Source organism: Octodon degus, unplaced genomic scaffold (assembly GCF_000260255.1).
Source record: "Octodon degus isolate 3935 unplaced genomic scaffold, OctDeg1.0 scaffold00028, whole genome shotgun sequence".
NCBI lineage: Eukaryota > Metazoa > Chordata > Mammalia > Rodentia > Octodontidae > Octodon > Octodon degus.
In genome coordinates, this window is record NW_004524604.1 from 6549836 (window position 1) to 6574423 (window position 24588).

The 24588-nt window shown below is 42.9% G+C and overlaps 1 protein-coding gene across 1 annotated transcript; it reads right to left on the minus strand.

Annotated features, from left to right (window-relative positions):
* Positions 1-6642: 6642 nt before the first annotated feature.
* LOC101573691 (MICOS complex subunit MIC27-like) lies at positions 6643-21651 on the minus strand. The gene is made up of 3 exons (XM_004629270.2): positions 21513-21651; positions 21082-21448; positions 6643-6724 (listed from the first exon to the last, which is right to left on the minus strand). The coding sequence occupies exons 1-3, from the start codon at positions 21628-21630 to the stop codon at positions 6643-6645; spliced, it is 567 nt and encodes a 188-aa protein (XP_004629327.1). The 5' UTR covers positions 21631-21651.
* Positions 21652-24588: the final 2937 nt, after the last annotated feature.

The window sequence follows — 24588 nt, forward strand, 5'->3', positions numbered from 1 at the left end:
TTCCTTCCTTCCTTCCTTCCTTCCTTCTTTCCTCTTTCTTTTTTTCTTGTCTTTCTTACTGGAGGGCTGTTCTTTTTGAGACAGAGTCTCACTGTGCAATTCAGGTTGGCTTCGAGCTCACTTTGAAAGCCCAGGCTGGTCTAGAACTTGCAGGGATCATCCTGCCTTGGCCTCCCCAGAGCTGGGCTTACAGCCATATGACACCATGCCCAGCCTAGGCTATATTTCTAAAATACAGCTGACATTTCTGTCCTTCCTGTAGCCTCCCTGAGCCAGGTGAAGTTGTTGCCTGCTTCCCTCATCCACCTGGGCAGGACAATGTGTCTGCAAGCCCAGCAGACCCTCACAGGTAGGGAGCCCAGAGAGTCACCCAGCTGAGCCTGCAGGATTCACCACCCAGTAGATAACAATGTTTGTTCTTCTAAGCCATTAACTTTTGGAGTAATTTGTTACACAGCATAGATAACCAAGTCGCTAACAGGCTTATCTTTCTTCTTCGGATAAAGAGTGGACTTTTGAAGGTAAGGACTTGAGGACAACATCTTTTGTGATTAGAGTGATTTGAAAATATCACCAGAGTGATACCATGAGGTGTGACAAGAAGCACTGGTGAACCCTGGCACAGCCACCAGCTCTGAGTTCGTGAGTGGGGGTTTTGAGTTCTCGCTGGTAATTCCATCCCATGCAAGTCCATGCAAGCTTCTATTTCTCCCCCTTTGGGATTATCTTAACAACAGGAACCACCTCACGAGGTTCTGAAACTTAAGTGTAAGGGGCTTTGGAAAAGACAAGGTGGCAGCACACATTCTCAGGGCTGGCAGCATCCTCCTGGCTGTAATGCTGCCCTGCTATTTGGGCTTCACACATTAACTCAGGCTTCCCAGGAAAAAAATCTCAGCTGTGGGAAGTAGCTGACTTGGCTCCATAGACCAACAGTGTTTTCCTTCCCACTACAAGTCCAGAGACACAGTTACTACTTTCCTCTGCCTTAAACAAACTTTTTCAAAAGCACAAAGGGAGAAGGGACCATGAATTTTAGGTTAGGATGGTTGGGAGTTCACCTCCCCTTTTTTGTGTCTCCTCCTTTGAGAAATGAGGCTGGGATTCCTTCTTACAGAAGGCAGAAGAGGAGAGGAGAGGGTAGAAGGGGATGTGAGCCCCTTGGAAGGAGGCAGGGAGGCAGCAAACTCCTGGAAGAACAATGACCCCCACAAGTCAGGAGTGGAGCTCCTGCACAAGTTGCCTTTTGTGGCATGAGCCTGGCGCTGCTGGTCAGCTGAAGCTGTGGGCAGAGAGCCCTCTCCTCTTTCCTCATCTTTCTACTTTGGCAAGCTCCTTCCATCTGAGCAAGGTAGAGAGGGGGCAGGGGACCAGAGCAAGGGTGCAGACAACAAAGTCTGCCCAAGGACTGGGGCATCCTTACCTCTTGAGGAAGAAGCAGTCCCAGTACCTGGCTGGGCTTTCTGAAAGACAAAATTGCAAAGAGAAAAGAGTCTAGAAAGGCAAGTAGGAGCCAGTGCTTGTCAGCAGCCTCCAATAGAAAGCAATGGCGAGCAGGCACATCTGTGCAGGCCTTAGTCTTGGCTACTTTGGAGGCTGAGGCAGGAGGATTACCAGTAAGAGTCCAGCCTGGACAATCTCTTTTTGTTGTTGAAATTCACTGCATTTTATTTTAAAAATTCTTAAATGCCTTTACAAACATCACTTTGTACATTATTGTTCCAAAAAGTTCAAAAGCTCTAAATTTAAGATGAGTATTATAAGAGATTGGGAACATAGCTTAGAGGGAGAGCACTTGCCTATCCTCTGAGGATTCTGGGTTCAATCCCCAGTACCACAAAACCAGAACAGGGAAACCTTGACAATTTAAGGACACTCTGTTTCAAAATAAGAGTAATAGTTAAAAAGGGCTGAGGATGTAGCTCAGTGGCACAGCAAGCACAAGCACAAGGACTTAGGTTCAATTCCCATATAGAAAAAAAAAGAAAGAAAGAAAGAAAGAAAGAAAGAAAGAAAGAAAGAAAGAAAAAAAGAGAGAGAAGCAGACAGATGTTGAACAGCTATAAACACCCTACCCTGCTATTAAAGTGACTGTGCCAAAGTAGAAAGATGAGGAAAGAGAAAAGAGCTCTCTGCCCACGGCTTCAGCTGACCAGCAATGCCACACTCATGCCACGAAAGGCAACTTGTACGGGAGCGCCACTCCTGACTTCTGGGGTCATTGTTCTTCCAGGAGTTTGCTGCCTCCCTCCCCTCATTCCCATGGCCTCGAATCCCCTGCTACCCTCTCCTCTCCTGCCTTTTGTGAGAAGGAATCCCAGCCTCAGTTCTCAAAGGAAGAGAGGTAAAAGAGGAGGCAGATCTCCAGCCCTCCTAACTTCCATTCCCTGGAAGAACCATGACAGCTTTTTGGTGGGCGGTTTCTTTTCTCTCCACCAGGACAGTGCTGTGTTACTTCACACAGAAGAATCTGCCTCAGCTGAACAGGAGCGGCTCCAGGGGCAGCAGCGAGGCCTGATCTGTAGCCTTTCTACTCACTGGAAAACAGAACCAGGGCCCAGCACACTGTGAGGGCCCAGGACCCTGTGCTGCCCGCTGCTACTCTATCCCAGGATGTCCTGCAGAGCCTGCACCCTCCAGGCGCAGCTTGTTCTGGGAGTCACGCACTTTCCCAGGCAAAACCTGGTGTTGTCTGGAAGACTTAAAGACAAGGCCAGACCTTGACTGCTCCTTCTGCCTGGAAGGGACACTGGCTTCCAGGCTCTTGGTAGTCTTTTCTGCATCTCACTGTGTACATAAACATCTGACAAATTGCTGTGGAAATAAGCATGCAGCAGCCTAAGCAACAAATGAGTGAGTTCAATCCAAGACTTGCCTTGGGCAAATGCAAGATCAAGTAAAGGTATTTTAATACATTCATTTGTCAGCTCACAGCACAGCTACTTTAAAATAAAATCTCAATGAAATCACTATGTAGCTTGTGGCACTCTGAGGGGCACACCGGGCCTAATTAGGTACAAAGCAACCAATTAGAACAGGAAGACTTACAGCCTTTTAAGACACCACTTGGCCCGTGGCAACTCATATCATTTCCATGAGAGGACCTGTTAGATTCCCTGCAACTTTTTTTTGGGGGGGAGGGGCAAGATTTTGAATAATGTAAATTTGTACAACTAACACCCTTGTGCTTTAACTGGGAAACTTGTTCTTCTCTGAGGAAGACATGATAGCTTTTCTCTTGGCTTGAAGACCCGGGAAGCAGGACGGAGACCCAGCTTCAGGCACCCTTGGTGGTGACAGTTGGGTGGTGGAGGAGCATGGCCCGGAGGCCCCGTGGAACCTGCTGCAGGTGGGCCCGGCGCAGCAGGGTGAACTCCACTTCCTCCTAACCTTCGACCAGGGTTGCAATTAAACAGCCTGCTCCCCCATCCTTCCTGTGACCCAGAACTAGCAGGTGTTTAGGAGCCCTGGGCCCTGAAGCGGTAAGCGTTCTTCCACTTGTAACGTCCTTTTCCCCATTTCTTTTCTACAGTTCTGTGCCTGTAATGCTAAGTTACAGCAGCAGCTGCCCCATTACCTAGAGCACAAAAGCAGTCCGTGAAGCCCGGGTCCTGGGGCTCCGCTCCTGAGTCCGAGGGGGGAGCACCGCGGCTACCTGGCTGGGCGCGGTTACACCGCTCGACTCTGGGGTCTTGGGGAACCTGCTCCTGTTCAGCTGGACAGGAAACGTGCTGCTTCTTAAACGGGCTGCTTTTAATACAGGCGACTCACCTCTCTGACCCGCTTTTGGCGCTCGCCGAGCTCTCTAATTCAAAGCGCTGGGCCGCCAAAGGGAAGACGAAGAGGGACTCTGCTTCCCTCAGACGAAATCTGAGCTGAAAACTGCCTAGGTAGGGACCGCTGTCCGCAACATCCCCAACTCTCCGAGAGAGAACTCCTCACCGGTATCCCCAACCCACGTTCAGAGGGGTCCTCCCTCTTCCCTCCGGCTCGCACACCCGCCCGGGGCTGCCGGGCTGGAAGACCCTGCGAAGTCGGTGTAGGTGAGGACTCGCAGAGGTGACGGTCCCGAGGCGGTGACGCGCAGAGCGCGCTGCTTTTCGGTGTACACGGTTTCTAGGCCCGCGCGTCCCGGCCGCGGATGCCCCGTGAGGGACACGCAGGCCCGGGGCGCGCCTCCCTTTCAGGTTGCTCTGAGCCACGGCGTGGTCACGGGGCAACGGGGCTGGCGGTTCCCAGTGTCCCAACCCAGCAGGTCCTCGGGCTCGTCCGTCCTCTTCCGGAGAAACGGCCCAGGAAGCAGGGAGGCGCTGGTTCTGCCTAGGGAATTCCCTGTACACCGAAAAGCGCGGCTTCGCGGAGAAGCGAGAGTGGGGACCAGGGCGCCCCGGTCCCCGGAGCCGCTCCGACCCCACCCACGCTAGGCGCCGCGCAGCCCCCACCCGCCCCTTCCCCGCTGTAGCGTTCGGTGTCTGAGCAGAGCGGGACCGTGGCGCCCATGCGGGAGCTGGTTTTCAGACCCGATGAGCCTCGGTTCTTTTCCTCCGCTCCCTCCCCAGCTATCTCCCGCCCTCTGGCCATCTTTGGCCTCCTCTCCCTCGCGTGGTTGTTGCGCAGAAACCGTGCAAACTGTGACAACCGTGAAGGCGACCGCCGCCTGGCCGGGCCGCTTCCACCCCCGCCCGCGGGCCTAGACCTCCCGCCTCGCCCAGATCGTCCCCGCGCCGTGACCACGTCCACCGCCCCCTGGGGGACAAGAGCCTCGGCTGGGCGGGGCTGGCAGACGCGCTCGGGGCGCGGAGCAAGGAGCTGGAAGAGGCCGGCGGGGGGGGGGGGGACAACCGCAGCGCGAGGTTCCACTGGGCAGGCCGGACCACGCCCCTTGAGCTAGGTCCCCACTTTGTCCACTCTGCGCGTCCCGGCCTGGTGCTGGCATAGGGCCAGTGAGGTGGCCATGGCTCAGCCCTCGACTCGGTAGCCGCACTTGAGGGCGCGCGACAGCCCCAGAGACGGGTGCGGGTGCGTGTCATGGTGTTTATTCCTGCTGTTCTCTGGGCTCAGCACTTGGTGACAATAAGTGGACGCGGGACAAAAGGAGGTGGACTCAGCTGGGGTCTGCACTGGGTGCGGATCTGAGCACTGTCTGAGCGCCTGTGGGTCTAGGTGTGGAGGTCCTCGTGTGTCCTCCGCCTCTAGCGCGGGGAGGCGCTCACCCATGTCACCCACCACGGTGTCCGAGCTGGTGGCTTCCCAGCCACGCGGTGCAGTCCCAGACGCAGCCTTTCCAGGCCGGCTGGGATCCCAGGCTCATGGACAACCTCGGTACCTCGTACAGGCCGGGGTGTAAGGAAGGGGCTCATCTTTGTTTTCAATTTCCGATTCCATTCGCCGTTAACGTTGCTGATGGTTCATAAAACATAGTTTGTGATCGTTATGCGGGCAGGGAGCGATCCCAATAAATGTCACGCGATAGAAGACCAAAAAAGCGTCCCGCGATTGTGTGCACGGCAGTATTGCTCCCGGGTTTAGCTATGGATGCACTAAAATAACCTGTTAACACACACCAAAGTGCATCCCCATAATAACCTCCTCAATCATTTATTAAAAGTCGTGTCAGGCAGCCCGTATAATTCATCTCTATGCAAATACATCAATGTCAGGCCATTAGTGTATTGCTCAGGTTTTTATTAAAGTGCATTCTTTTTAATTCAGCCCCGTAAAATACGAGCCCCATTGCTCAAGAATTATAGCAACTATTAGAGTAGCATATGGGCAACATGCACTCAGAAAATAAAAACCAACAGATAAAGTGGCAGGGTCACATCGCAGGAGTAGACACTTAACAAAATGGCAGTGGGGGTAATAGATTTTTTTCTCCAGGGCCTTTGGCGAGAAGGTGTCAGGGCATTAGCACCCCAAAGACTGTGCTGTCAGCCCCGACCCAGAGCCGCGCCCAAAGGCGCTTAGAAGCTGTCCAGGTGCCCGGGTAACTGCACCCCACCGCCCGGGATTTCACCTGTCACCCACACCAAAGAGGGTTCTTCTGGTCCTAAAGCGAAATAGTAGAAGGGATTTTAAGGTGGGGCCGGCTCACCTCTCCCCTCCACCTTCCCTCCCCGTCCTGTCTTGCAACCTGTTTCTCCAGGCCCTGCTCAGACCCACCCGGCACTTTCTGGCCTCGCCCTCTTTGCCTTGCCCCTGGGTTGGGGTCGAGGAGAGAACGAGGCTCAGGAAGGCCGGGGCTGGAAGCAGATTTTCCTTCCTTGCATAGGAGCCGGGGCAAACTTTCCGATGGAATCAAGCTGTAGCTGAAGACTAAGGATATCTTTCGTCTCCCCACCCAGGGAACGCGTGGGCGCCTCTCTCTGGCTCCTCTTTGCGCGCGCGACTGCTTTAGTTTCCCTTGGCTAGAACGCAGCGCTACAGTCTTGAAAAACCAGAGAAAGCTTTAGTTTGTATGGTGGGTACTGAGTAGGGGCCAGGACTGGTGGCTCAGTCCTTCCAGCACACGCCCCTGGCTCCAGGTAGGATTGGAGAAGGGAGAGTGGAAGGGAGAGGGAATGGGTGGGAGAGGGGGTGGGTGGAGAGAGGATGAGGGGGGAGGATGATGAGGGACGGCGAGGGGGGTGGAGGGGCAGAGCCCTAGAAGTCAGCAGTATCAAATTCAGCTTTTTCTTTTTGGTTGCCATTATGACAATCAATATCCAGAGCCCTAAAAGTAAACCTGAAATTCAAAACACAACAGAGCCTACACAGAAGCATAGAGGGAAAAGTGGAAAAACTCCGAAGAACAATTTTCCAGATTTAATGAGAGAGTGGCCCACACCCTCATCACCCCAGCATGGTAATTGAGCAGATCTATTAACTTGTTACACTAGATTTGTTTAAAGAGACTATTACACAGTCATTTAATCAATTTGTTACACTGGAGGTCCTGACTTATGAGACACTTGCCTTATGATTCCTTAATGACTGAATTAATTTGTTTTAATAAAACCAACATTGTCTACAAGTACATTTCTAGAAATGTAATTTTGGGGACAGAGCAGAGCAATGCTTGCTCTGATTAGGTCCTTTCTATGGTTTATCAAAGTCTGTAGTTTTTGACATAGCTGCTTGTATGGAGTATTTTTCTTTTTTATAGCGCCATTAATTTAATATGGATCATTAGTTCTTTATACACATGCATGTTCTGACAAATGTACCCAATGAATAATGCAGCTAATGTGCTTAGCCCCAAATGCATCACATCATAAACAGAGACCTCTGCAAAAATAACAACAATGAAATAAAACTCCAGGCACTGTGGCATCACTAGGTCGGATATTCCAAGTTATATTTCAGAGTAGGATGTGCTTGGCCTCAGGATTATGTCAACATAACCAAGTGGGCCTAACTGTGTAGTGAGCACAAATAGATTTATGGTGAATTAAGGTTGTCTTGAGACCAGATGCAGGACTAGAAAATCGGTTTTGCTCTTGATGGAAACTGACGAGTGTGGAATAAAATGTAAATAAACATGAAGTCCCCAAGGAAAATAATGATGTTATTGATTATGTAAAATAATTAGGACATTACAAATGATAATGCTTTACAAATAATTGGCATTTATGGCTGGAAGTTTTTCTTTTCTTTTCTTTTTTTTTTTTTTCTGCAGAAAGAAGAAATGGTTTAGGCTCTATAATACCACCCGGAGAGTGGGGCATGAATGTGGCCATGTAAAATGAGTGATGGGGGGATTGGGATGATGAGCTTATAACCAGTGTCTGATGTCAATGATTGTTGAGTGAGCTTGCTTCGGATGAAGACACAGGACCTGAAGGAATATAAAGGGAGTGGTAGCCTTCTGTAATCACTGGTGGCATAAAGGCGCCCTGCACACTGTGGGTAGCTGTGCACAGAAGCCAAATATTGACTTAGTAGCTTAACAATTATTACAGGACAGACGGAGATGCTGGGTATATTTTTGGTAAGGAGATACCTTATAAATCTTTCTTAACAATGCTGGACAGGCAGGCATTCGGACCTGATTTCCTTTTGAATAAACACTTGGGACTGTACACATATTAACAGTATTTTGAGACACTCTCATGCCCTCCTTTCACTGTCTCTGTCAAACAAATAGACATGTAAACTGATGAATGCAACGTGCAAATTAAAAGACGTGGCTACTTCTTTTGGAGCAGAAATAATTAGGATTCTTATACCAATGTAACTCAGCTTAGCATTGTAGGAATGGAAAGAAGTTTATTATACTTATGGTCTAAGGAAAATTCACCAAGATTTTAATAAGAGACACAGAGGTTGGGTGGGTTGTATTCTTTGGTTATGGTCCAAACAATTTAATATAATTTATGATTGGATTTTTGTTTTCCAACTCATCTTCCAGATGTGGTCCTGTTGGTAAAATAGGCTGAACCATTCACCCTAAAGTTGGTGATTAAGCTGAGAGATGTCACTATAGTTTTGGTTTTTGAAACATGAATGCTTGTGAAATAAGAAAGAGTTTTAGAAATCATATAGTTCCTCAGTTGTGACATTTCTCACAAATTACATTTATCTTTTCCATTTCACTATAGCTCAGTGATTTCTCTGCCTGAGACAGGAATGTTTATGATGATAAATCAGTGTTCTTTAATTAGATTCATCTTTATTTCATTTTGATGTTCGTTGGAAATGTATTTGTTTAGTTTATAAAAATGAATAATTTAATCTTATTCTGGTATAAAATAAGTGGTGTGAGATGAAAAATCAATGCTAGATCTTGTCTGGAATTTTTCTGATTTATTCTACATTCCTTATTTAATATCTTACCTTCTTGCTTTGATAAATGGATTTTGTGCATTTCTTCCTATTTATAAGCACCTAATGCAAGATGTATTTGCTATTTATTACAAAGTAAATGAATTTGACCTTTTGCCCATTTCACCAGATGCTATTTCTGACCATCCCAAAAAGCTTGTTTAAAGTCAACAACATTAAGCATGTGAGGTCACAGGCCCAATTCAAGGTCATTTTAATGTGGGCAAAAGGTTAATTAGACCACTACATTAAAACAGGAATAGACTTTTATCTACATAAGCATAGACAAGCTTACCTTGCCCTTCAAAGTTTCCTTAAACGTTCTAACTCATTTCTTAGAATGGCAAAAATATCTTCTTGTGAATTTAATTTTTCAGTTTTTCTTTACCAATGTTAGTGGTATTTATCATTCACTGGAATCTTACTCAACACCAGGCACTATGAAACATGTTGTATACCATCTCATAAAATGTTTCAGTTTTAGGAAGGAAGTTTTATATTCCCACTCAACAGATGAGGTCGTTGAGGCTCAGACTGGGGATCAAGATTATCAGAGGCATTGATCTGCCTCTGTGAAGAACATTACACATCATTTGAAAAACACAAGACCCTTTTCCTCATAATTTGCAGTGGTTGCCTTTCTTATAGTGTGGCATAAGAAAGCTACATACCTTTGTAGCATAGAAAGCAGCATAGCTTCCATGGTATGAAATGTGAACAGCCATTTTTGTCCTAAGAAGAATGATTTTTTGAGCTTGTCTTACTCTAGACTTTAATAAAGTATTGAGTTTGCAGATAAATCAGCATTTAATTAAAACTATCCCATAGTATGTGAACACACAGAACTGAATGTAAGTTACTGGTAATTTAGCTACAGCCAAATTAGGGAGCTCTTCTGAGCAGAGAGAGAGAGAGAGAGAGAGAGAGAGAGAGAGAGAGAGAGAGAGAGAGAACAGAGCAGCTCCAGGTTGTGTGTCAGTACCCAGGAGAAAAAAAAATTTGCTGGACTATAGGGATCCCCTGTCTGGTCCTTGTATCAGTCCAGGAAGTTTGTATCTATAATCCTGTGGTTAAATTATTGGAATCCCATCAAGTTAATTCCAACTGACCTACTTTCCCTGTGTAGGTTGGACTGAATCTTTGAAGGGAAAAATATATTCTGCTCTAGTCTTTTCTCATCCAGATTATTTTTCTAGTTGGCCTTTAAAATGCCAACTCATGATGAGAATAAAGACACTAAAGCATATTTATAGTTATGGGGAGACAGGGGATCCTAAGTCCGGCCGTGATGATGGCTATCCAGAACAAAGGCCTTGAACCATGGCCGAACCGTGTTTTATTCAGTCATGAAGGAGGAGTGGCTTAAAGATGAATGACTGAGAATTGCAGGAAGTAGGTGAGTACTGTGAGCTGGGTTAGGTAGGAGGCCTGCATTTACTTCTGCAATATACAGAGAGAAGGTTATGCAGAAAAGTAATTTGCATTATACTATTGAGACAGTGTCAATATTTTGGGGTCCAGTGCTTCAGCTCTGATGTATAATCTTTCAAGCCCCAAGAAGTCATAGCCTCTATCTCGAGGCTCGATCCCAGCTGACAGTGTGGAGCACTGGCTCTTTGTCCTGTCTCAACCTGGCGCGTATTAAAGAGCAGCAGGTGTGGGTTATCAGGGAAACATGCGTACCATCTTCAAAGACTACCACCAGCACCTCAGCTAGACCAACATGCACTGCTTAAAGCCAATTGAAAGGATAAGGAAAAGTCCTGGCCAGCTCTGTACATATCAATACATGGAAACAAGGTCAGGCATAGCCAAAATGGAGACAGCTACTCTTCTTTCAGGGAGAGTTGCCCAGGTGGTCCTCCACACTGGACAATTTCATATGGCTCTGGGATAATACTACTTGTACTCTCAAAGGGACAGATTACTAAGGGACATGGTTGTTCCTTGGCAGAAACTTCCTTGCTACTGCACTGACAGCCCATTAATGATATTGTATTAGCTCATGTTTGTAAGGCAAAACCCCATAAGGCAGTTCATCACGCAGTGTTGGAATTGTCAGAAATTTTCAGGTAAGCATAAAAGTTATTTCTCCTAGAGACTGGGAGGATTTGTTTTTTAGACTTCTGCTGAGTTCATCTGGTGGTTGACCTACTTTCCCTGTGTAGGTTGGACTGAATCTTTTGAAGGGAAAAATATATTCTGCTCTAGTCTTTTCTCATCCAGATTACTTTTCTAGTTGGCCTTTAAAATACAACTTTCTGGGACACTGGCAGGCCATAGGTTCCAGGGACAATGTTGCTTACATTTTTCTACTTTCAAGGTGCTTGGTACTCACTAAATACAGTGGAAGAGTTTTCAGAGCAGTGAATCTGGATTCAGAAGGCAGCAGCTGTTCCCATTCCTGTCTTTCAGATAGCTTTGCCTTTCTTTGGGTGCCAATGAAGTGCGCACCTCTTGAGATGGAGCTCAAAAGGACATTTTAAAGATGAGAAGCAAGGTCAGCTGATGAGTGGAAAGAATGATGAGGCCTAGCATAATTTTTTTCCTTTTGAATGACAAACTGAGATAACGAATATATACCCTGCCATTCATATTCTGGAATTACCACAGATTCCAACATAGAGTTTAATTCTTCTCTACTGAATATGATAAAGCCTAAATTCTGCTTTGGGGAAACACTTCCCAGTCACTACTGAGAGTTAAAGATCTCTTTTAAATTTTTATTAGTCCATGTTTGCCTTACATAATGACTACATCCATTGTGAGGTGTTGGTCCACATGCCCAGCACATTTTAAGCCTTTTACCTCCTGTTCACCTCCCCCATCCTCTTCCCTTGGTTCTCTTCCTTCCTTTTTTTCTGTGGCTGGCTTAGCCTGCCCTGGGGGTGGGGCTGGCATGGCATGTGGTGCCAGGGGTTGAACCATGATCCCTGCACTTGCCTAAGCAGGCATTTTATACCACGGAGTTATCTCGCTGGCCCCAGTCCTCTTTCCTCTTATAAAGTTCTATCTCCCTGTTTCCTATCAGGGTTAAAGATTTCAGCTTCAATCTGGCTGGCTGCAGAGGCAGATCCTGTGTTCAGACCTTACCTAAGTGGCTCTTGGTCCTTGGCATGTGTTTCTGCTATGAGCTATAGCTGCAAAACCACAATGTTGGACAGACTCGCTGCCAGCCAGGATTTGGGCTCCTGTCTTGGGTTTTCTCTTCTTGCTCTTTGTTGGGACTAGGGCTGGGCCTGTTCCTTTGCCTTCCTTCTGGGGCTCTAACAAGGCACGTTGCCCCACCTCACCACCACTAGACTGCAGGGAGGCTGCCGATGACATGGGAAAGGTTTATATTCTGACTTGCTGTCTTTGAGCATAAGTAAATGAAAGCAGGTCATTTGTAATGTGTCTAATTCTGTGCATGCACTCATTAGAAACCAAATGGCTGCTATTATTATTAATATTGATATTGTTCCTGTGAGTACTGCTCTTCCTGTTCATAATCCATGTTGTAGTTAACAGTAACTCAGCAGGAGCGACGATCCTACCCAATCCAGTGCCTGAGTATGCCTTCTGCGCTCTGAAGCGCCTTTCTTAGAGTTTAGTGATGTGGCTGACATTTTAGTTTTGGTTCTCCACAGAAGCAAGAGTCAGTTTGAAGATGGGTCTACCCCCCCACTTCTTTTATAGGATGGCAATAAACACAGCTGTATCTCATTAAATTTAATGAGCCTTCATAAAATAACCATTACATTCTGAAGGTAATGAAAGAATAGCTTTGATGGTTAGTAAATAAACTACCAAGGGCAGGGGCATTGCTTTCTAGGGTTGCACGGGGTGCAGGGGCCTTCAGGAGAGACTGGTGGCATTTTTTTGTGGTGAGGTCCAACCAGGGTGTTCCAACTTCACACTATGAAAAGCCACAGGAGATGCTCTTCATTTTGGCTAAGGTGTTTCTGGCTATTCCTGGGTTGGGAGATGTGATTAAGTTGATTGACTTAAAAACCTGTAAAAGGATTTTATGCATATCATGTTACAGATATTGAATTGGAATACTATTGTAGCAGGTTAGGGTAAATAATTTATATTATAAACTTAGAGGTATAGCAGATTGAATAGAGTATGCAAATTTATGTAAATAACCCTACAAATTCAGACTCTTCTGATCCAAGAGCCCTGGTACTTTATAAACAGGGTGGTAACATTGTAAATCAGAAGTTATTAACCTGTGGTCCATGGCTCAGTGGGGTCCTGAATTTATGTACAAAATTGCATGCGTGTATATTTTTCTGGAGTGTCAGTAGCTTTCATTAGATTCTCAAACGGTTTCACTTCTAGAAGAGTCTAAGAATCATTTTTTACATTCTCTGCTTTTCATAATGTGCTGCTTCGTTACAATAAAAAATTGCAACTTATTTTATGATCCAGCTAGAGCTAACAGTTCTTGATGCTTAAAATCTTTAATTTTCTTTGTAGTTATGCAAATGTAAAACATTTTACTCTTTTAAAACCTCAAGTTTACTCTATTGATAGTCCTCTCCAGTCTTTTGTTGTCAGTAGTTTTAATTTTCAGTGTTTATTTCTTTGCTACCACTGAAGGCTTTAATCAAATCAAGTGGCTCTGACAAGAGAATAAAAGGAAACAAAGAAAATTGAATCTATATATCAGAGTCCTTCTCCATGCTGCTTTTTTCCCTCTATTGCAACAACTCAACTCCAGTAAAACCTGGATCGTAAGTAACTTGTTCTCTGAGTGTTCCACAAAATGAGCAGACATTTCTAATAAATTTTAATTTGATAAATGAAAGATGCCTTGCGCTATGAGTAGATCACGGCACTGAACGCCACGTGATCACGGCTGAGCCAGTCATCTCTGTCTCTAACTCATCCCTCCCCTCCTCTCCCCTCCCCTCCCCTTCCCTCCCCTTCCCTTCCCCCTCCCTCTTCCATTCCCCCCTCTTTGCTCCCTGCTCTATCCTGCCCCTCCCCCGCTCCAGGGCTGAGAGCTCTTCTGCTGAGGAGATGGAGAAAGGATGGTGTAGACCTATGCTTCAAATGCGAGGAAGGAGACATGCAAAATGTGGGAAAACTGCAAAATTTTATAGAAAACCACTACCCAAATAAGGCTCTAGCAGTGGGAGCAATAAATCGGTTTAGTGACAGTGCAATGTTACATTTCCACAAAATCCTCAGAAGAAAGGCAAAGCGTGTGTCATTGGATAGGTTCCTTGTTAAAGTTGCATGAAAAGAACAATATTTCTTTGAACCAATGGAAGTGATTCTGTTAGCAAAAGTGGTACAAACAATGACCTCTGTCTCTTGTCTCCCTTACACTAGCCATGAAAATTTTAAGAGGTAAGGTCAGCTTGTTTATTTATTTATTTATTTATTTATTTATTTATTTATTTTTGCAGAACCCGGGATTGAACTCAGGCCCTTGCACTTGCCAGGCAAGTGCTTATTCTACTGAGCCATCTCCCCAGCCCCTATTTTTATTTATATTTTGCATTTTCTTTTATATTATTTTACAATGCTATGCTCACTTTATTTTATTTTATATTATTATTATTATTATTTATTTTAGGGAAAGGTCTACAGGGTGTTGTCAGGGTCTCACTACTAGATTGGACTTGTAGTGATCCACCTGTTTACAGCCTCCCAAGAGCTGGGATTACAGGCATGTGCCACCACACCCAGTTTCAATTGCCATCTCAGGGCACCCCAGGGGCAGGGCCAGCACAGTAGGCCCAGGATCAAACCCCAGCCCCTGTTCCTGTTTAGAGGCACTTTAATCCACTGAGCTATTTGGCTGGCCCTTACTTGATATTAATATTTTTGGGTTGTGAAATGAGTCCTCTGAGTTTCTGTAATTTCTTATAAGAAAATTGACTTTGCTGTTGAACTACTTTATAAGATAAGCATATTTTTGAACGAATTATGTTCACAAACTAAGGTTTTCTGTACTTCAGAGCAGCACATGTGGCAGGAGTACATACATTCCTAGATGATCCTTAAGAAATAAGCCAGGCAGGTGTATTAGTTTTACAGCTAGGCGAAATTAGGAGCTGTGATATGTTTTTGGATACAGAGACCAGGACTGTATCACCAAGAAGCAAACGCTGAGTCACAGAACTTTAGTGCTGGAAGGATCTTTTGATATTGTTGAGTCACACTTTGCCAAATTTCAAAACAGATTTTGATCTAGAATTTATGTGCAAAGTCTCCTGAATTGCAATCTAGATCTTTTTCTATGATATTGTATTTCCTGAGGCCATTGGGTGTGTGTTTGTAATCAAAGTAAGTACAGAAATCACAGTGCAGAGCAGCTCAAGGCTAACTTCTACACTGGCTATTTTCTCTCCTAGTATTCTCTCTCTCTCTCTCTCTCTCTCTCTCTCTCTCTCTCTCTCTCCACACACACACACACACACACACACACACACACACACACACACACACAGAGTTTTACAAATATAAGTATGTAGAAGACAAAACACATAAAGTGCTACTTATATATATATATGTAGAATGGATTCTTTTAGTTAGTTCCCAATAATTTTCTTTATAAGCAATATCTTCATAATTAATAGTACCTAATCATCCTCAAAAGGAAGGCATTCTGGGCCAGGGGTACTCTAGAGGTGTGGCTAGTCTTGGTCAAAATGTTTTTTTTATTGTGCAAAAGGTATAAACTGGGCACATCAGAAGAATGGAAGACATCAATGTATAGTGTCATAATTTTACCAATTTGGATATTTAATATCGAAAGTAAGTGGACGTCTAGCCTCATGTTGCTGGATGGGTGGTACAACCTGAAGTAATGTATATGAAAATATTTACCAGCTACATATCTTGACATAGCTTAACATAAGGTTATTACTCAGCAAGCTAGAGAGAGGTATTTCTTCCATCCTTTAATCAGCAATGTTAAAAGGACCTTAGAGTCTTTTTTTGAAATCAGAGTTTAGCTGTGCTGGTGCTGCCCATGGGGTACGCTGAAACAGCCATTAAGACTGGGTGTGGTGGTGCGTGCCTGTAATCCCAGTGCTTGGGAGGCTGAAAACAGGAGAATCACTATGAGTTGGATCTACCTGTAGACCCTGTACTAAATACGTTAAAAAAATCCAATTTTATTGGTACATTTTAGATATACATATGATCACATTCGTCATGGGGAATTTATATCTGTACATAACATAATTTGCTTCTTCTTTTCCCATTCTCCTATCCTTCTTGGACACCTCCTCTCATCCCCATTTACAAAACCATTTTTCCTTTTTCCTTCTTTTCTCACTTGGTTTTACTTTTTCTTGCTTTCTGTTCCTCCTGCCCCTCTACATCATTTCTTATAATACAACTGTAAAAGCACAGCGAGGAAGCAAGCAGTTCTTCTCCATTACTAGACCAGAAGAATTCTCAGCCTCCAGCAATCGGGGAGGATACTAAATGCTAGGACCTGTGGATTTTTATTCCCTGTTGCTCCTTTTCTCTCATAACTCCTGAGGAGAATATCTACTTGGAAGGTGGGGGAGAACATGGCTTCTGACGTAGCAAGGGGACCAGTCCAGCGGAAGCATCCATGTATGCACTGTGCACCCTATTTGAGAGAACATTCTCTCACTTTGTGGTGTGACCCTGTTTACTGAGTCTCTGAAGACCTGTCAGTTAGTCTTTTGTCTTCTGTATATTTCCCTGCCTGTTGATGAGGCTACTTCCTTAAAAAAACACATTTGAACCCTTAAACTGGCTTGGATCCAGGGTCCTGAGACATAACTTGACTAATATTGTAGTGACTCGATGATACAGGTCTGAGCATATTTTTCTGAGTTCTTTTGCTCTCAGAATTTAAGAATATACCTTACTGATACAAAAGTGCTAAATGCTTCTAAAGGAGACTTTTTCCTTGCCAATAAAAATATTTCCCTCCTTATTTCCATTTTCATTGTTTTAATCTTTTTTTTTTGTTTTTGGAAATAGGCACATAAATGTGAGCTCATTCACAAATATAACACTAGAAAACAGAAACATAGGAGGAGGAAAGAGACCTTAATGTCATATGTGCATGTGTTGCGAACTATTACTTACATATGAAATAATCATTATTTCATTGTAGCCTAGTTGTAATTTTTGTTGCATTATAAATATCACAGATCCAATTTTTTTCTACTACCACAGCAGTTTCTGAAGACGTGTAAACCCATAGTGTTATTACTCTCTAATCTAGTTGAGGTGATGAAATAGTGCCAAAACTCTCATTGCAATTTCATTAGCATATTCATGAGTCGCACTTTTGCAGTGTTGCAGAAACAACACAAATTGGTTTGTGGATTGTGAACTCCCCCTTCTCCTCTTCAGAAACACAGACTATAGATTAACAGATCAAGGAGGCACACAAACTTCTGAGCACTAAATTGTGCACGTTTTCTGCTTTGCCCTTTATTTTCATATTTTAAGACTATTCTTAAAATTCCATGACAGTGGACACACTGTTCAACAGAACCACATGGCAGGGGCCTGGACTAGCCTGGAAAAAATGGAAACTTTGGAAAAGCCAGACTCAGTTATTTTGCTAGAAGACAACATTTCTTGGGTTGTTATTGTCACTGATATTTCTTTTCTTTATTGCCAGTCCCTTTCTCCCTCCCCTCCCCTCCCCCTCCTCTCTCCTCTCTTTCCTTTTTTTCCCTTCTTCTATGAAAATTAACAGTACATTTATAGTCTTGATGAAACTGTCTTGCAGTCCACCAAGTCATGTTCCTTTCCCCTTTGGCACATAGCTGGACCACTTTTTCCAGCCTCCCTTGCATTTGGATGTGTCTACAATATTGAGTTGAAGCTAAGAGTTAGTGGAGGGAGATGTGGCCATCCTTCCTAGACCTGACCCATCAACATCCTGTGATGTAGTGATGTCCCTCTAGTCCATCTCTTGGCTGCATGTGGACCTTCAGGGTAACTTTGGCAAAGAGCAGTCAAAGGTAACAAAGCCTTCATCAATCTGGGTCCCTGAATGGCTCTGTGGATTTCCTGTGCTCCGTGGCTCTCTGGACTTCAATTGAAAAATAAGTGTCTTTTGTGATAATCCACTAAGACTTCAGAGTTAATTAGAAGTTAAAGCAGCTGGCAATACCTTGGACAATTCAGTGGAGTTTTTATTATCCAAATTTTATGCTAAGAAATGTGATGCATATTATTAAAATTTTTATTTGATATAAGAAATGGAGCTTTGAGGCTTAAAATATATCAATCCTTTCTATTGTGTGCTGTATTCTTTTATTGTGGCTCTATTTTTAAGCTATGCTGTGCTTTTTCTAAATTAGAAGCATGGAATGAAGCAAAATCCTGTAATTAAATGACCCCAGTCCCACAGTCTGAAGTTAAACATTGGAATATAGATAAGTTTTACAATTTATGTAGCACTTTCGGCTTTTCAAGTTACTTTCACATAATGTGCAATGTGTTTGTTGAGTGTCTTGAAAAATTTAGGTGGTTTCAAGATAAAACATGGATTTCAAAATGAAGGAAACTATCACAGTAACAAAAAAGCACACAACACACTATGGATTCATCTTACTTGTAATCTTAAGAGACAGCGGAGGAAAGTTACTGTGGTCCATCAGCTCTTCACTGAGATGGCTTTTTTTTTTTTAAATATTTCTTTTATTTGAAAAACTCAAAATACAGATATTTCTCACTATTTAATGCTTGTTCAAACTTACAACCCACCCATCAGACTTACAACCCATATTCAGATTTACAAGGCAGGAGTGTGACTGGTGCTGTGGTCTAACAGTGGATCCTTCTACAGTGTTATACTATGATTTTTACTGATTGGTGCTGTACAGTACTGTACTTTTATGTTATACATTATAGTACTGCATACAAGAATTATGGAAATAAGGGCTGAGGAGATAGCTCAGTGAAATAAACGCTTGCCTGTCAAGTGCAAGGTCCTGAGTTCAATCCCTGGTAACCAAAAAACAGAATCATGCAAATCAAAGTAAAACAATCAAGTTGACTGCTCTTTGACCCTTTCTTTGTTTTGATTACTGTAATATACATACTATGTACAATGACTTATTTACTTGTCATTTATTTGGCATTGGGAATAGAACTGAGGACCTTGTACTTGACAGACAGGCATGTGCTCCTGACCTATAAACCCCAGCCTACAATTCCTTGCACAGCAGCCAATTCTTTTAATGATCTAGAAACAAGGTGGAACTATGTTAAACAAGGCCAGCCAGAAAGCTCAGCAGACTAAAGCACAGGGACTAGGGTTCAACGCCCTATGTGCCCATCCTGCCTTGTCCCAGTGGCACACTGAACCAGCAACTAATACTGGGTGTGCTGGTGCACTCCTGTAATCCCAGTGTTTGGGAAGCTGAAAACAGGAGGATCACTATGAGTCTGATCTGTGTAGTGAGACCCTGTAGACCCTGTACTAAATACAGAAATATATATGTTTTAAATTGGCACATTTGTACACACATAAAATATTTGATCACTCTCACAACCCCAGTAAAATTTGAATTAGTGTTTGCGATACACAATTACATGCATCTTGGTGACCTGCCACACATATACATTTCATCTTAGTCATTTTTACTCTGACTTCACTCCCTGCCCTCATGATTCTCCACTTTCTCTGACTTGCATCACACCTCTAGGGTCCATCTCCTTGCTTCCTCCCATTTCTCTAACATTGTGCTCTTTAAATTCTTTCCTTCTTGGGTTCCTCACATCAGAAGAACCATGTGAAGTTTAATTTCACATAGAATCATGATCTCAAGTTCTATCCATATTTCTACAAATGGCTCATTTTTTTTTCACAGTACCAGGGATCAAACTCAGGCCCTTGCATTTGCCAGGCAGGCATTTATGCCACTGAGCTATATTGCCAGCCCCTTTATTTTTTTTTTGTGCCAGGAATCAAATTCATGACCTACTGCATGCCAGGCAGGTGCTTGCCACTGAGCTATATCCCCAGGCCTAAAGGGCTCACATTAATTCTTTCTGGTTGAATAGTACTCCATTATGAATACATAGCATATATTCTCTATTCATTTATCTGTTAATGAACATACAGGCATCTAATCACATTTTGGCTATTATGAATTGTGCTGCCATAAATATAAGGATGTACATGTATCGCTGTAATGTGATAACTTCAAGACTTTTGGAAAGACATACAAAAGAGATACATGAAGTGCAATATTATTTTTAAATTTTGCGTAACCTCCACACTGATTTCTACAGTGAGTGCACACATTTACTTTCTCATTAAAAATGTGGAATGTTTCTCCTCCCTCTCCACCCTGTTCTCCCATTCTCACATATATATTTTTTGAGTTTTGATAATGGCTTTTCTTGCTGGAGTGAGGCAGAATCTCAACATTCTTCTGAGTTACATTTCTCTTTCTTTTTGTACTAATTAACTTTATTGAAAATCAAAAATAATTATATAGCAGATTAAAAATTGTAGACAAATACTGAAATGTGAAAGATATAAGATGTACACAGTGAATTATTGAAAAATATTTCTGAAATAAATAAATAACATGAGATTAATAATAGACTGCACATTGTAAAAAATTATTTAGAAACTTAAATGAATATACCAATAAAATTGTTTAAAATAAACATGAAGAAGAGTTTACAGATCAGTCATATAACAGTTCTCTCTATGCCAAAATCAAAGAACTTATATTCATATAATTAGAATTCTCAATTCTAATAGAAGGGGGTAGGCAATAAATTTTTAAAGATTTAAAATTTCTGAATTTAGTTAAAATTATAGCACCATATTTCCAAGAAAAATGAACCTTTTGCACAAGAAAAATGAATAAAATCACACCAAAACACACAAAAATGAAACTGTCCAAAAATAATTGTATAGAAAAAAAATCATTAAAGCATATATATAGAAAAAATTATTAGCTATAAAAAAAGATTAAATAGCATCTTATTCCACATTAGAAAAAAACAAAGTAAGTGGGTAAGAAACTAGACTTATTTATTCAAAGGGCTGAAAAAAAAGATCTGTCCTCATTGAACTTTATACTTAGCACACATACCTTTGAAAACAAAAAATATTTTCCAGTTATACAAACTTAAAAGATTCTAATATGTCCAGGCATAGCACATAGAAAATAACAAAGATCATTATCCAGAAGGCAAGAGAAGTTGCTGTATGGTCCTGGATAAATGAAAAGGTCTTGGGCCCAGGGAGATATCTCAGTAGAATAAGCGCTTGCCTGGCAAGCGCTGCGTCCTGAGTTCAATCCCCCGTACTTAGCAATTATTACTGACTGAACAGGGTAACAAACAGTTGCTCCTAAAGTAGCCAGTCCTAGTGGATAAGCAATTTTCTTAAATCTAGAACCTTTTCTTGCTGAAAGCAAGCCTGCCAATCCTGAAACTGTAATCACTCCCAATTTTGGAAGAAAATCTCGAGGAGGATTCTTCAGATAGGCATATGCATCTTTTCCAAATTGTACTGTATCCATTATTCCATTTTTCACAAAGATATATGTACTCTTGCACCAGCCAATATAAGAACCAGTTGTACTGCGGACAGATGCAAAGCCCATTTGTAAATAACCAGGCTGCTCTTCAACGTATTTAGATTGAAGAGGTGGCACAGTATATATGGGGAGCTAAGGAAGGACTTTAAATTGAATGACAGCTTCCAGAAAATTCAGTGGGCTCCTTAGTTTCCTACTGCTCTGGTCTTACTAGCTGCTTTTTGGATTCCTCTTCTTTGGCCATACGTACACTTACAGATGCATATATCACACTCACAGGCATGCTGGTCAGCTTTCCTATTCTAAAGGGCGCCATCTCTTTGACCCTCTCCGACCAAGTTTTTCACTGAGATGGCTTTTGATTTGTACGTTATACTGCTACGTACTTTGAAAGTGTGAAGATTGGGCTTTGTGTGGTGGACAAGACAGAGGACACCGAGGCACAATGGCAAAATTTTATGATTAAAACTACAAGAGTATGTGTTCCATAAAGGTTAGAATTGAGTGCAAAGGGGGCTAATGCAGGATTTGCTCTAGCTTGAGAGATTTACTGTGTAGAAATCAAGATGAAGTTTAAATATGTTGAAAGTCCCACAGCACCCACACTATGTTGAGTCCATTATATTTAGAATTCAGAGATATTTTGGACAGGAAGTAGGCAAGTATTAGGCAGGCCATGTTTATGTATGCTTGAATCATAAATACATTTCACTTGATTTTTCTATGGAAAGCTTGCCCCAGACATGCATTGTTCACATGACGTAATGCAATATAACTGATTTAATTAGAGCCTATTTTCTTGGCCAGAAATCCCTGTGTATGGGGAAGGTTGCTCTTGCCATGAAGGCAACTATCATTAGGTTACACAATTTAAGGATAACTGCAGAATGCACTCTCTCTGCTTTCTTTTAGGCTTCCATCCTTTGCTCAAATTAAGTATGGAAATACTGCTTGCCAATGGCCCTGAACACAGGACTTTTTCCTGAAAACTGCATTCCTATTGACTCAGTTTCTAGCACATCTATTGCCTGATGTACAGCTAATCTAATCTGATGCAGGAATGGTTTGCATGGCGAGGCCAAAGTGCACCACAGTGGTTTTCTTTAAAGAAACATTCCACTAAGATTTTATTTTCCTTCCGTGCATGAAGAAAAATAGACAAGACCTATCTTAGTTGATACAAATAATAGTATTGAGTCGTAGTGTGGAAGGAGGAGGTCTGCCGAAGTGATGGCCTCATGTTGCCTTTGGGACCAGCAAGACAGTGCCTTCTGAACTTGAAAGAAGGCTGCAGGGGAGCACCATGTGAACCCTCAAGACAGTAAAGAAATACCTGTAAGCTCTTGGAGACAGAAGTCTGAAAAGGGCAGGGATTATTCTACTTGGCTATTGCAGTATACATGATCTAGGTTAAAATGGAGAAGAATGATATATTTAGAATTTGCATAATAAAAATGTAAAGTGTGCTAATTTATTATTTTATTCTCTTTATTACTTAAAAATTATAAGTAGTAGTATGCTTATTGCAAGAGACTGCCACACTCTCCAGGGATAACCACTGAAGACTAGTTAGCATAAGCTTGTCAGACCGTCTTCTTGTATATCTAGATTCATTGTCGTAGGTACTTACTTGTCATTGAGATGCAATGTCTGACATAAATTAAAGGAGGAGAAATTTATCTCAGCTTTCAGTTTATAGAAAATTTTTAATGTCTTTCTTTTTTTATTAATTTTATTGAGAAAAGAATAGCAATGAGACAGTTTCAAACAGTTTCAATAATTAATACATTGCATATTGCTGTCTTTGTAGTGGGTATTCACAGTACAAGATGCAGACATGATATCCTGTCCAAACACAACTAGTACAAATCTTTCTTCTCACTGAATTAAGACAAAGTAGCTATATATCTGTCCTATTTTGTGTATACAGATACAAAATGGTCCTTCATTTGTATCCCCTTTCTTTGTTTAGTTTTGTCAGAGATGGGAATTCCATTGCCATTTAAATATTGTAGGTGCATGAATTCAGCAGACTAATCCAATATAGTCCAGTAGTCCATAATAGTAGCGGCTTATTCGTCAGCCATCTCATCTCCAAGGCAGGGTGGCATGGCAGAGGGGCATTGTAGAGGTGAAACAGTCCATGGCAGGGTCAGCAGGAAGTAGAGAGAAATCAAAAGAGGAGCAGGGAAGAGACTGGTCTAGGTCACGTGCCCTGTGACCCACCTCTTCTAACCAGATCCCTTATAGTGAATCACCCAGTAGCCTCTATAATCTAATTAATTACCTTCCCAAAGCCCCACCTATTAGCATTTGAGGCTTTGGAGGGATATTTTAGATATAAACCATAACACACATACTTTAAAAATTAAAGATCACTTTGGGCACATGTTCTAGTACCACCTTTGAACATATTCGCCAGGTTGGATGTGTGGCTCACTGGTAGAACATTTATCTTACACGTGCAAGGCTCAGGGTTTGGTCTTCAGCTCTGGAAAATAAATCACCAGTATATTACGACAATCTCTCCTTTTGGTACCATGTGGCTCGTGTGTAGGTAGAATTCTATGAATGATCTTCAGTGACCATTGTCACTTTAACTTAGGTGAAACTCTGCATAGGGTGAGTGACCAATCCCTTGGCTGTACACCTAGCAAATGGGAGATGCTCTGGCTATCCTTCAAAAGAGGGCTTTTCTCTAGCTGATGAGTAGGGGAGGGGGGAGACTCAGATCCTGCAGGGATTCCCTAGGAGGCATTCTTTTGCTCCCTGCTGTGCCTTGCTTTTGAGAGATCCTGGGACAAGGACTGTAGACAATCCATGGGAACTGAGAGCCAGGAAGGACAAGGGATCATCATCCTACAGCAGTAAGGAGTGGAAGTCTGTGAGCAACCTGCAGAGAACATAGTATGTAGGTCCTTCCCTAGCGGTCCTCCAGAGGTGCGTGCAGTCTACTTGGCACCTTGATTTCTCCCCGTGAGACCCAGAGCTGAGGATCCAGCACCATGGTGCCAGGTTCCTCATCAAAAGGGCTTTGTGTGAATAAATGTGTGTTGTTGTGAGGCACCAGGTTTCAGGTAGTTTTGCTACTCAGAAGTAGAACTAACACAGTACAGGTGACAATTCTCTTAGACTTAGATTTCTCATCTGTACCAACTTCAGGGGAATAAGAGTCAAACAAAGTGAAGCTCAGGATTATAGAAATGTGATACTCATTTACTCATTCAGTCATACTATAGAGCATGGCTATGTGCCAGTCACCGTTCACAGGGCT

Coding starts and splice junctions, on each gene's coding strand:
- LOC101573691 (XM_004629270.2), bottom strand. CDS start 21,630: ATGGCGCCCTTTAGAATAGGAAAGCTGACCAGCATGCCTGTGAGTGTG. Junction 21,449..21,512: donor GCAGCTAGTAAGACCAGAGC/AGTAGGAAACTA, acceptor AAGTCCTTCCTT/AGCTCCCCATATATACTGTG. Junction 6,725..21,081: donor CAGTCAGTAATAATTGCTAA/GTACGGGGGATT, acceptor TTTGAATTTCAG/GTTTACTTTTAGGGCTCTGG.